The sequence below is a fragment of the Erpetoichthys calabaricus genome, chromosome 1, assembly GCF_900747795.2.
Source record: "Erpetoichthys calabaricus chromosome 1, fErpCal1.3, whole genome shotgun sequence".
Classification (NCBI taxonomy): domain Eukaryota; kingdom Metazoa; phylum Chordata; class Cladistia; order Polypteriformes; family Polypteridae; genus Erpetoichthys; species Erpetoichthys calabaricus.
Genome location: NC_041394.2, coordinates 356006146 through 356019857, shown reverse-complemented (window position 1 = coordinate 356019857; position 13712 = coordinate 356006146). Strand labels below are relative to the sequence as shown.

Here is a 13712-nt window from a genome sequence, read left to right as displayed (position 1 = left end):
TTGTGTTCCTGTGTCTTGTTGAATCCCCCTCTTTGTGTGTGTCCCGTCCCTTGCTTGTAGGGTCTGTGGGGTGGTTTTGTGTTCTTTTTTTTGTGCTCCATGGGCTTGTTGAATCCCCCTCTTGGTGTGTGTCCCGTCCGGTGCCTGTGGGGGGGGGGGGGGGGAGCCTTGCTGTTGTGCGCGAGCCTCTTTTTTTTTTTTTTTTGGGTCTAGTTTCGTGTGCAATGTGTTTCGTGTTTTGCTTGCGTTTGAATACTTTTTTATGTGCCTTTTCCTTTTTTAGGTGCTCGTTGCGCCTCATTTCTCCATTTTTCCTGTGCTCACTCCTTTTTTCTGTGGTCTTGTCCGCCTCTCGCGGCCCCTCATCCGCCTCTCTCGCCCTCTTTTGTCCGCCTTTCTCGGCTCCTCAGCCGACTCTCGCGGACTCTTTTTGCGCCTGCGCAGTACGTCTTTTTGCAGCTACGGCCCATTGCCGGATGTGCCTGCGTCCATCATCCGGTTTAGCATTCTCGGTTAGTAATATGGATATATATATATATATATATGTATATATATATATATATACACACACACACACATATTTTGTGACAGCTGCACCATTACTCAAGAATTGACGATTTCTTCATAAATAATAATTTATGGCCCACTATCAAATCTCACAAGTAGATAGATAGATAGATAGATAGATACTTTATTAATCCCAAGGGGAAATTCACATACTCCAGCAGCACAAAGCTATTGTTATCTGTGACTGTGCCCCGCTGATCATGAAGTTTAAATCACTGTGCCTTACACACTCACTTCGTAGCTGGCATCTTAACTTGATTCTTTCTTAGTGACAAATGAATCCTCCGAGGTCTCTGCCGGAATACTCTGGAAAACTCTGAAGGCCTTTTTAAGAGGAGCGATTATTTTCATTTCTCTCCCACAAAAGTAAATTGGAAACCAAGATACAAACTGACAAAGTATGGCATGAAGGATTTTGTGTTGGCAGAAGCAAACTTTGGATTCTGCCTGAAAATTCTGACCTACACAGGAAACATTTTCCTTTCCTCGAACGTTTCTGGACAAGTCAAGCTGTTCTGGATCTGCTAGATGGGTTTGAGCTCATGGGTGACATCGTGTATGTCGATAACTTTAACTCATCTCCAGAATTATTTATTGAGTTACAGAACAAGGGGCTTGCAGTGTGTGGCACAGTCTGGGTAAACAGGAGACATGTGCCTTCTCAACTGAAGCCAGACAGGCTGAAAATGCTCAAGTGAAATCCATTTGTTACTTCCAGATGATAGGAGTGGCTTGTGGGGCATAAAAGTCCTCCATAACTGACAGAGGTCATTTCACTGATGACACGCGACCGAGTGTGAGACACATGGACGGCATCAGCATAACCATGAAGTGAGAGGATATCAATCAGCCTTGTGTCCCCCACTGAGATGTTCAAAGTCTCACGACAAGAAGAGCAAGCGATGAGCAGACGTTCACTGTTCCTTCACCGCCAGCCACATCAGTCCATCTGATAACCTGATCTGTGATCACAATGGCAATGGAGTTCACAGGGTTGCAATCTGCAGAACCTGCTCAGGGTGTGAAAAAGAAGTTCTACAAGCATCACACTCATCATCATCATACGGCGTGGCAGATGTCAGTAATTCAGCAGCACAGCAGTCTGAATGAACTCTCCATCAATGCACAACTTATCATTACGTGACACGGAGGTTTGCCTTTTGTGGCTGAGGGTGACACGTTTTCTGTCTAACAGCAGTAAGAAATCTTAAGGAAAATGTTCTGTAAGCTGATGAAGTTCTTAAGAGATGAGTTTTAATTTAAACATCTAATAGATGAGGTTCTCTAAAGATTGTATTTCTAACCTAACTGTTTCAATAATGTTATCATTACTGTCAGACGGGGTTTGAACAGATAGCCAGTATTTGAAGTTGGATATTAAACCTTTAATTTCTGTTTGAAGTGCGTATTTTAGAAGGTGCACAGCAGTGTGTGACGTACGCTGTGTGTACATTTGAAATGTTACATGACACACACACACACCATAATGTAGGGAGCCTTAGTGATGACAGCTCATTGACTCCCACTGTCTGAGTGAAATGCTTGTGGCGTTGAACACTTTACTGTCATCTGGCATCCCTGGTAGTCTGGTTGCTGAGCTGTGGGAGAAACAGAGATTAACAGAGAGAACTTGTCCTCGTGATGTGATTACAGTGAGACATGTGATGGCACAGGCATTAGAGATGAATGTCACTAAGCTGGTTGGCCCGGTTTGCTGAGTGCCACACGTTTCTTGTCCTGTAAATCAGAGAGGAATATCTGCAGTGGCAGGCAGTTTGTGTGTCAACCAGAAGATCAGCTGACCGGCCTCCATGATGAGCTCAGAGTTTGACACGTTGTCCATGATGGATTGTTCTGTCTGCTGTGAGGGAGGCCACTGAAGAATATTCAGTTTTCTCATTCGGCAAGTAATTTGTTAAATTCCAGTAGAAATAATCACCAAGTCAAAGCTGGACAGAGCAAACGTGATTGTTTCATGTGCCCTCAGGGGAAAATAGGGATTGTATGGCTTCAATGTTAACACACTTGATAGCAGAGTCAAAGATTAGACGTAGTTTAACAAATTAACAATTTATTAACAAACTCGAAATTATACACATTAACAGAAATAACAGAATTAAAAATGTATAGTGTATAATGGGGGGTGGCATGGTGGCACAGTGGCAGCGCTGCTGTCTCGCAGTTAGGGTCCTCTCTGCATGGAGTTTGCATGTTCTCCCCGTGTCTGCGTGGGTTTCCTCCCACAGTCCAAAGACATGCTGGTTAGGTGTATTGGTGATTCTAACTTGTCCCTAGTGTGTGCTTGGTGTGTGTATGTGTCCTGCAGTGGGCTGGCACCCTGCCTGGGGTTTGTTCCTGCCTTGTGCCCTGTGCTGGCTGGGATTGGCTCCAGCAAACCCCTGTGACCCTGTAGTTAGGATATGGCGTGTTGGAAAATAACTGACTGACTAACTGGTGCATAATGGCTAAGAGCACAAGGATGTGTTATGGAGGGTTGTCCTTGAATCTTTCAAATTGTGTGTTTGGTTCTGCCTTTTTATATGCTGTTACTCATGTTGAACAGCGATTTTCATCCAAGTGTTATTCATAGCGAATTTGCTGCATTCGTTGTTGTTTGTTGAATTATTTACTGATAATTTGGCCGTTTTAGGAGTTTTTTCTTTTTAATACAAGTGCCCCATAATGCTTTGCGTGGTCAGTGCGACATCCTCTGGAGATGTAACAGCCAACATCGATGTGGGAGGAGTTATCTGTGCTTGTAGCCAAATGTGCAGGTCGATCTTCGAGTTCCACGTCAGAATAACAGAAGGAGGCACATTGCGTTTCTTCTCTCCTGTTTGAATGTGTTTGTGGCCCTGAAGACGACTCTTGTGATAGAATTGTTTTCAAAGTTCAGAACAATAAGACTTTTCTCTCGGGTTGATTTCTCCATTATCATCATGAACCTCACTCTTACGTCATGGTATCCTCTATGTCTTGTCTTTATTTATTCTTTTAGGTTCACTGCTAGGGCTCTCTGCCAAATCTACATTGTCCCTAACAGAGCCCACTTATGGAGCTCATAGGGTGTAACTTTGAAGGGTAGGTGGAGTAAATCTGCTTAAATGATCTCTTTAACAAGCTCTGTGGATCCAATGAACACTGGGATCATTTCAGGTTTTTTCACATCGAGGTCCACATCTCTCATTGTATCTCCTGATATTTTGTTATCTTCTCTCTCTCTCTCTGTGTTTGAGACACAGTGATATCATGTAGGACTGATAAAGTGATTATCCAGGCATTGTCTGAATGTTTCTTCTCAACAACAACATCAGGTTTTCTGGCTGTGAATTTTCTGAAAGTTACAACTGGTATAAAGTCTTCATTTTCAATGTTTCTTTCAATAAAGCAGTTGGGCTACTTTGATGTGTCTTTCCATGAAGACGTTTCTGGACAGAAGTATTTTAAATCCTGCTGTAAGGTTCAGTACTGTTTCCACCAGTTTGTTGCCAAATCTACATTGGTTGCTTTTTCCATTTCTTTGAAAACAATTTGCAAACAACCTTGCATGTGATCCACAATCTAAAGTGGCCATCAGCAAGTATTCATCGCTGCATCTCATTTGTCCTCTAATAAGCCATTCATGGTTTTCGTCCTCATGAGCTTATAGTAGCAGATCTGTGTATTTCTCAATGCATTTCTGGTCTCTCCAGTTATTTTTTCTCCTCTCTTGGTCAACCTTGTTATTTTCTTTTTGCTTTTTCACTAAATTGTGTCACCTCAATCTGTGCAGACATTTGGGGTAATGTCAGGCACTCCTTCGGTTTTGTGGACTGCCTAACCAAGCTTTATGATGGAAGATGATCTTGGCTTTCCAGTTCAGGCTGTAATATTGTACAAATGTGGCAATCCTGTGAGCTGAGAAGGAATGTTGGCACTCGTATGACTGAAGATCTGCGTCTGTAATCGACTTCTGTTTGGTGCTTTCCACTTTCTGCTCTATGAAGGAAAAGTCTTAGCATGCATTGGTTTTAGTATTTCAGTTGGTTGGCACGGAGCAACTTTGTTTTTACATCCACACTGTTGAGGTCTTCATGTGGCCACTCTATGACCCCACAGCTGTATGATATGACATGTTTTACTGGCTGATTAACTGGTGGCAATTTGTTCTTCAATGTCAAGGAACTTCAAGAGGTCATTTTAACCCTTTTTGTGTATTCACTGCTGATCTTCAGTCTCTGCTCTTTGTGGTTTATGCCGCCCCCTGGTCTGGCGTGGAACTACTATCATTCAGGCTCTTTAGCTGTCTCACAATCACACGTATGTGACAACATATATATAACTGTTAAAAAAATTAAAGGAACACTTTGAAAACCCATCAGATCTTAACTGGAAAAACATCCTGCTGGCTACCTCTACTGATATGGACTTATATGGCAATGTGTGAGGAATGAAAGGATGGCAGCCACATCATTTGGTGGAAATGAAAATGATCAACCTACAGCGGGCTGAATTCAAAGACAACCCGAAAATCAAAGTGAAAAAACGATGCGACAGTCAGGCTAGTCCATTCTTCAGAAATTTCATTGCAGCAACTCCAAATCGTACTCAGTAGTTTGTTTGGCCTATACATGCCTGACAACGTCCTAATGAGATGACGGATGGTGTCCAGGGGGATCTCCTCCCAGATCTGGACCAGGACATCACTGAGCTCCTGGACAGGATGAGGTGAAACCAAGCGGCGTTGGATGGACCGAAACATAATGTTCCAAAGGTGTTCTGTTGGATTTAGGTCACGTGAGTGAGCGTGGGGGCCAGTCAATGGTATCAATTCCTTCATCCTCCAGGAACTGCCTGCATACTCTCGCCACATGAGGCCAGGCATCGTCGTGCCCCAGGAGCCACTGCACCAGCATAGGGTCTGACAATGGGTCCAAGGATTTCATCCCTACACCTAATGGCAGTCAAAGTGCCGTTGTCTAGTCTGTAGAGGTCTGTGCATTACTCCATGGATATGCCTCTCCAGATATACCATAACTGACCCACAACCAAACCGGTCATGGTGAATGATGTTACAGGCAGCATAACGTTCTCCACCGCTTCTCCGCACCCTTTCATGTCTGTCACATGTGCTAAGGGTGAACCTGCTCTCAATTGTGAAAAGCACAGGGCACCCACCAGTGGTGGACCTGCCAATTCTGGTATTCTATGGCAAATGCCAATTGAGCTCCATGGTGCCCACTAGAGGATGTTGGGCCCTCAGGCCACCCTCATGAAGTCTGTTTCTGATTGTTTGCTCAGAGACATTCACACCAGTGGCCTGCTGGAGGTCATTTTGTAGGCTCTGGCGGTGCCCATCCTGTTCTTCCTTGGTCAAAGGAACAGATACTGGTGGGTCCTGCTGATGGGTTAAGGACCTTCTATGAGGGGCCCTGTCCAGCTCTCCTAGAGTAACTGCCTGTCTGTCTCCTGGAATCTCCTCCATGCCCTTGAAACTGTGCTGGGAGACACAGCAAACCTTCTGGCAATGAGAGGCACGTATTGATGTGCCCACCATCCTGGAGAAGTTGGACTACCTGTGCCAGCTCTGTAGTGTCCAGGTATGGCCTCATGCTACCAGTAGTGACACTGACCGTAGCCAAATGCAAAACGAGTGACAAAACAGATGAGGGAAAAATGTCAGTGACCTCCCTCCACCTGTTAAACCATTCATTCCTGTTTTGGGGGTCGTCTCATTGCCCCTCTAGTGCACCAAAGCAGCTGAAACTGATGAACAAGCCCCTCGGCTACTTAACTGACCAAATCAATAGCCCTCAAGTTTCATTGACTTGATGCTATACTCAGATTTAAAAGGGTTCCTGTAATATATTTATATACACAGTGGCCTCCACTGTTATTGGTACCCCTTGTAAAAATTAGTAAGAAGGGTTAGAAAAATTCTGTTTACTGAAGAACCGAGAGATGAGAAACATCTGACTTTTGATGGAAACAAGTTCATTCAAAGAAAAAAAAAAAGCCGTCATTAAGAAATAAATATTTTGAACATATAGATTTATTTATGTGTGTGTACATACTGTATATATGTGTATATACAGTGGTGTGAAAAACTATTTGCCCCCTTCCTGATTTCTTATTCTTTTGCATGTTTGTCACACAAAATGTTTCTGATCATCAAACACATTTAACCATTAGTCAAATATAACACAAGTAAACAAAAAAATGCAGTTTTTAAATGATGGTTTTTATTATTTAGGGAGAAAAAAAATCCAAACCTAAATGGCCCTGTGTGAAAAAGTAATTGCCCCCTTGTTAAAAAATAACCTAACTGTGGTGTATCACACTTGAGTTCAATTTCCGTAGCCACCCCCAGGCCTGATTACTGCCACACCTGTTTCAATCAAGAAATCACTTAAATAGGAGCTGCCTGACACAGAGAAGTAGACCAAAAGCACCTCAAAAGCTAGACATCATGCCAAGATCCAAAGAAATTCAGGAACAAATGAGAACAGAAGTAATTGAGATCTATCAGTCTGGTAAAGGTTATAAAGCCATTTCTAAAGCTTTGGGACTCCAGCGAACCACAGTGAGAGCCATTATCCACAAATGGCAAAAACATGGAACAGTGGTGAACCTTCCCAGGAGTGGCCGGCCGACCAAAATTACCCCAAGAGCACAGAGATGACTCATCCGAGAGATCATAAAAGACCCCAGGACAACGTCTAAAGAACTGCAGGCCTCACTTGCCTCAATTAAGGTCAGTGTTCACGACTCCACCATAAGAAAGAGACTGGGCAAAAATGGCCTGCATGGCAGATTTCCAAGACGCAAACCACTGTTAAGCAAAAAGAACATTAGGGCTCATCTCAATTTTGCTAAGAAACATCTCAATGATTGCCAAGACTTTTGGGAAAATACCTTGTGGACTGATGAGACAAAAGTTGAACTTTTTGGAAGGCAAATGTCCCGTTACATCTGGCGTGAAAGGAACACAGCATTTCAGAAAAAGAACATCATACCAACAGTAAAATATGGTGGTGGTAGTGTGATGGTCTGAGGTTGTTTTGCTGCTTCAGGACCTGGAAGGCTTGCTGTGATAGATGGAACCATGAATTCTACTGTCTACCAAAAAATCCTGAAGGAGAATGTCCCGGCCATCTGTTCGTCAACTCAAGCTGAAGCGATCTTGGGTGCTGCAACAGGACAATGAGCCAAAACACACCAGCAAATCCACCTCTGAATGGCTGAAGAAAAACAAAATGAAGACTTTGGAGTGGCCTAGTCAAAGTCCTGACCTGAATCCAATTGAGATGCTATGGCATGACCTTAAAAAGGCGGTTCATGCTAGAAAAACCCTCAAATAAAGCTGAATTACAACAATTTTGCAAAGATGAGTGGGCCAAAATTCCTCCAGAGCGCTGTAAAAAGACTCATTGCAAGTTATCGCAAACGCTTGATTGCAGTTATTGCTGCTAAGGGTGGCCCAACCAGTTATTAGGTTCAGGGGGCAATTACTTTTTCACACAGGGCCATGTAGGTTTGGATTTTTTTTTTCTCCCTAAATAATAAAAACCACCATTTACAAACTGCATTTTGTGTTTACTTGTGTTATATTTGACTAATGGTTAAATGTGTTTGATAATCAGAAACATTTTGTGTGACAAACATGCAAAAGAATAAGAAATCAGGAAGGGGGCAAATAGTTTTTCACACCACTGTATAATATATATATATGTGTGTGTGTGTGTGTTAGGACTACCTAAGACAGACATCAATCAGTTACACTTAGTACAGAATGCAGCAGCAAAAATCTTAACTAGAAAAAGAAAATCTGAGCACATTTCACCAGTTTTAGTGTCGTTACATTGGTTACTTGTGTCATTTAGAGTTGACTTTAAAATATTACAACAGATAGTCCTCTACTCATGAACTTTTGAGATGTGAACTTTCATATATATGAACAAAGTGGTCCTTAAGATCAAAATTAGTACTTAAGGATAATTCACATGCCCGCCGAGAGGTGGAAGCAGGAGTGGTAAGATCTTATTTTTGTTATTATAGTCTTTATTTCATTTGTAAGCTGCTCAAAGCATATAAAAAAAAACTACTGAAAAAACACTGTGTACATGTCCAAATCAAGAGGTGTTTGAAACTAAAACACCACACATACCAATACATGCTGGACATACAATCAAAATGGAGCTACAAAGAGACTGCTGGAATGGAACCTGTTTGTAAGTAGGAGATCGACTGTAATGGTTTACAGAGCCTTAAATAATCTCACCCAGTCCTACATTTTAAAATGTCTGTCCCCTTACACTCCCAGTCATAACCTCAGATCTTCAAATGAAGGTCTGCTTACAATTTCAAGAGCCAATCTGAAAAGAATTGGTGAGGTGGCGTTTTGCTGTTACACACCTAAAATTTAGAATACTTTACCAATAGAAATTCACCAGGCTAATACTGTAGAACAATTAAAAACATGTTTTTTTCATAGCTACATTTTAGTTGTATCCCTATTAGTCTATATGGACACTGAATTATCATTTTCCTCTGGGTTGTGCAGTACCATACTAATCTGTACTATTTTCCATTTCTTCTGTGGTGATGATGTGCTCCACCAGCTCATCAAGATACCACACTGCCTCGTGTTTATGGATTGAATGGTGGGTATCCCAGGTCTCCACATGGCCACCATCATCAAATTCCTCTTGTGAAGCACGTAAACTATGAGGACTGATTGAGGTAGAATATCCAGTGGGGTCCTGGCAGTATTTTAGTTGTTTTGCCTTGGATCCCCCTGCAGATTATTTTTCTTCAGCCTAACTGGAACCAATGCTCTTCTTCTGTCCTGCTAGACATTTGACATTACCTTTTTCTTTGTTACAAACTGTATAGTATTATTCCGTGATCTTGTTTATGTCTTACTAGACAAAGAGCCCGTTTCGACAATGTTAGATGAAACGGGCATGAGTGGAATATTAAGTAATAAGTATAAGCACCACAAACCTGATATAGGCGTATTGAATGAATGCGTAATTAGGCCTGGAGCTGTAGTTGAAATCGCCTTTCAGGCCTCTAGAGCTTTAATTGAAGTCGCCCTTCTCTTTGCATTTTCGCGGCCGTAAATCCGCCGCCTGCTGTGATGATGGTCGAAGTTGCCTTTCTCTTTGAATTTTCGCGGCTGTAAATCCGCCGCCTGCTGCGATGTCAGTCTCGTAAGGTTTTTCAGGCAGCTGCGCAGAAGGTGATTGCGCATTCGGCTAAGGACGGATGTGAGTGAGTGAGTGAGGAGACTGGTAAATTATATATAAGATATTCCTTTTTATTTCATCTTGTAAAGCAGATTAAGCAACACTGTTTGTATGAAAATGTGCAATACAAATAAATGCTGCTGTTGTATCCAAAAGGTTGTTCCTTCATGAAAACTGTTTGCCACATTCAGAAAACGCATATGGCTTCTCTCCTTTGTGAATTTTAGTGTGGATCAAAAGAGTATTTCTGTGTCAAAATTGTTTACCACATTCAGAACAGCAATTCAGCTTCTCTCAGGTTTAATTTTTCCAAATTTTCTTGGTGTGCTTACTATCAAAACAGGAGTGAACTTCACTCTTTAATCAGGACAGTCTCATTATAATACTTAATTTCTCACTCTCAAGTTTCCCACAAGGACTTTGTGTAGAACCTGCATTGTTCCTATTAAGGATTCTTTTTGCAGGTCATATGGAGGTATTGTGATTTGTTAAGATGGGCCTAAAAGTTTTTCTTCATCAGTCATGTTGATCCTAGAACAACATGAACAATTTTTTTTTTGTGTGTCCCATATTTCATTTGGCATATCTCAGATGGTATTTTGTTACTTTTTAGCATCTCCATTCTTGGGACTGAGTAACCACTAGGAATTAATACCTATATTATTCAGGCTTTGTTAGACTGGTTTTCTTTGATAATTACATCTGGTTTTCTGGCCTCTGTTTTTCAGTCAGTCAGTATTGCTGTGCTACAAGTGACCTGCACCTCCTCATTTTCCATTGTGCGGGCAGATTTGTGGTGCCAGTGACTGTCTGGTGCTGGTAAGTTGTACTTCTTGCAGAGTTTCCAGCGAATGAGCTTGGCCATGTTGTTGTGTTGTGCAGTGTATAATCCTACAGCAATCAGTACCTCACACTTGGCAATGAGATGTTTGACTGTTTACAGTTCTCTTTGGTAGAAGCAACAATTATTGTGCTTCTATGTTTAGGTGTTCACCTTTTTGTTTTAGTTCGCCCCTCATAAGCCATGCAAGGGTAAGTTCTGTGTTCACAGGAGGCTGTTGGAGGAGGGCAATGTAATTACCACTTTACTTGTAGTTTCCCCATTTTTTTCTTTTTTTGTTCTAGTCAAACTTTTTCTACTCTTTTAATGCTGCTTAGCATAATGTACTGTGTTCAGCTGTGGACAATGTGGGGGAGTTTCTGTAAATGTTTTCTCTCAAATGAATTCTTTGATATCGCTGAAGCCAGCTTCTTTATGAAAACTTTTTGCAACATTCAAAAAAGAAATACAGCTTCTATCATGTGTGAGTTCTAATGTGTCTCTGAACATAACTACTGAGAGAGAATCGTTTACCACATTCAAACAGCAATATGGCTTTGCTCGTTAGTGAATTTTAATGTGTTTTAGGAAATTACTATGGCGCGAGAATTCTTCCCCACATTCGGAACAGCAAAATGGCTTCTCCCCTGTGTGAATTCTTTGGTGGCTCTGAAGACTGCTTCTTTCTGAAAACTTTTTACCACATTCAGAACAGCAATACGGCTTCTCCCCTGTGTGAGTTCTAATATGTCTCTGAAGATAATTACTGAGAGAGAATTGTTTACCACATTCAAAGCAGCAATAGGGTTTCTCTCCTGAGTGAATTCTATGATGGCTCTCAAGATAGCCTCTCGTTGAAAACTTTTTCCCACATTCAGAACAGCAAAATGGCTTCTCCCCTGTGTGAATTCTTTGGTGGCTCTGAAGATAGCGCTTCTGTGAAAACTTTTTCCCACATTCAGAACAGCAATATGGCTTCTCTCCTGTGTGAATTCTCTGGTGGCTCTGAAGATGGCCGCTCTGTGAAAACTTTTTTCCACATTCAGAACAGCAATATGGCTTCTCCCCTGTGTGAGTTATAATGTGTTTCTTAAGATAACTACTGCGAGAGAATTGTTTACCACATTCAAAGCAGCAATAGAGCTTCTCTCCTGAGTGAATTCTTTGATGTTTCTTAAGACTGCTTCTCTGTGAAAATTTTTTACCACATTCAGAACAGCAATATGGCTTCTCTCCTGTGTGAACTCTTTGGTGGCTCTGAAGATGGCCTCTCTGTAAAAACTGTTTGCCACATTCAGAACAGCAATACAAATTCACCCCTGTGTGAATTCTTTGGTGGCTCTGAAGACATTTTTTCTGTGGAAACATTTTGCCACATTCAGAACAGCAATACGACTTTTCCCCTGTGTGAATTCTTTGGTGGCACTGAAGATACCTTTTCTGTAAAAACTGTTTGCCACATTCAGAACAGCAATGAAGTTTGATTCCTGTATAAAGTTTAAAAAAAAAAAAAAAAAAAGCTTAGTTTTTAATCCACTGCTTTAATACTGCCATTATCTTTCAACATTAAATAGATGTTGGTTTAATTTATGAACAAATTTTGATAAGCATTAGCAAACTTAAGTAGCACATGAAAAAAACACTCGACTTGAAAATGGAAAAAAATGAACAACTGTTCAATACATGAGCATAATCCAAAAACGTTTAAATAGTACAATAGATCACGAGGTAGGCATAATCAGCAAGATTATTGTTGTTTTTTGTTTTTTTTTTACTACATTATAGAACGGCATCATCATGTTGTCATCATATTCTTAAAATATTATATAAAATTATATATTTTTTAATTATTGGAGGTAGAAGGTGATAATCTTCACCTATCATTATATTGGAGACTGTCATGTCAAACATGTGAAATGCACTTTTATTAAACAGAATGTGTCTTAATATTTCTAAACAATTAGTCCAAAGCCAACTGACTCCGTAATGTGCTTCCTTTTTGTTATTTGATTTTAAAAAGAGGCAGAGGATAGCAAAGCAAAAAGCTTTAAATATACAATGAGAACAGAGTAAAACATTAATGAATAAAACACAGAGGTCACTGAAAAATCCCAGAGACCCACATGACACCTGACCTGAAATGGCAAACTGGACAATTGTGGAGAAAATGAAAAATTATACTTCTGTCTTCATACCACATGCGTCAGGGGCTTTTTTTTATTGCAAATGGATTTAAAAATGCATTTTTCTCAACTTGGGACATGGAGGCTAACAAATCTCATCTGTGCAGTCTAAGAGCTCACATCTTGCTCAGTTTAGCAACAGAGAGATAGCAACGAGTGCACATGAAATTAATTCTCAACTCTGCACAAGATGGTCATTTACCTTCTCTCTGATTAGCATCATTCTGAGTTTCTGTACTGGATCAGAAACACACAGGTGAATTTTCAAGATTATTCAGATGCTTCTCAAGATTGTCAATATTACTGTACGCTGACTGCGTTTTCTTTAACCAGTCTCCATGAACACATAACAAAACCTGCCTTCTGAAACACCTCCAGAACCACAAACCTTCAGAGGCACAGCATAGTGAACTCGGCCCAAACCGCCATACTATATACTAGGGGCAGAGGAGGACACAGCCACACAGTAGCACCTTGAGGCAGCTCAATGAATGTCTTTTGTAACCAAAAGAAATGATTCTTGAAAACCGGCTGTATCAGCATAGCTCAAAGATAATAAATCAGCAACACTTGAATGCTTGCAAGTAGAAGAGAGCAACCTTACAATCCAAGAGAAGACACTGAAATTAGACAGGAGAGAGGAAAGAAAAGAACAACAATAAAGGAGAATTGTAAATGAAATACATTATAAGGTGCCAAACGAGTTAACCCTGTAGCTACGTCAGCAATCGTGTATAATGTAACAGTAACTCCAGAATCCCACCCCTATATGCAAAAAACTAAACCGAGGTCTCTCAAATAAAAACTCAGGAAAAAATCAACAGGTTCTGATTATAAGTGGGCAAACATGGAGAGAGCTCAGTAAACAATCCCATCCTGACCCCAACATTCACAATATATGAGTCAATATGG

The 13712-nt window shown here is 41.0% G+C and overlaps 2 protein-coding genes across 5 annotated transcripts in view; one reads left to right on the top strand and one right to left on the bottom strand.

Moving 5' to 3' along the window:
* LOC114665494 (zinc finger protein 239-like) overlaps nucleotides 1-13712 on the top strand; it is a 541579-nt gene that overhangs the window by 464501 nt on the left and 63366 nt on the right. The window lies entirely within an intron of this gene.
* On the bottom strand, nucleotides 9848-12041 carry LOC114665443 (gastrula zinc finger protein XlCGF49.1-like). The gene has a single exon (XM_028820028.2). The coding sequence runs from the start codon at nucleotides 11983-11985 to the stop codon at nucleotides 11182-11184; it is 804 nt and encodes a 267-aa protein (XP_028675861.2). The 5' UTR covers nucleotides 11986-12041; the 3' UTR covers nucleotides 9848-11181.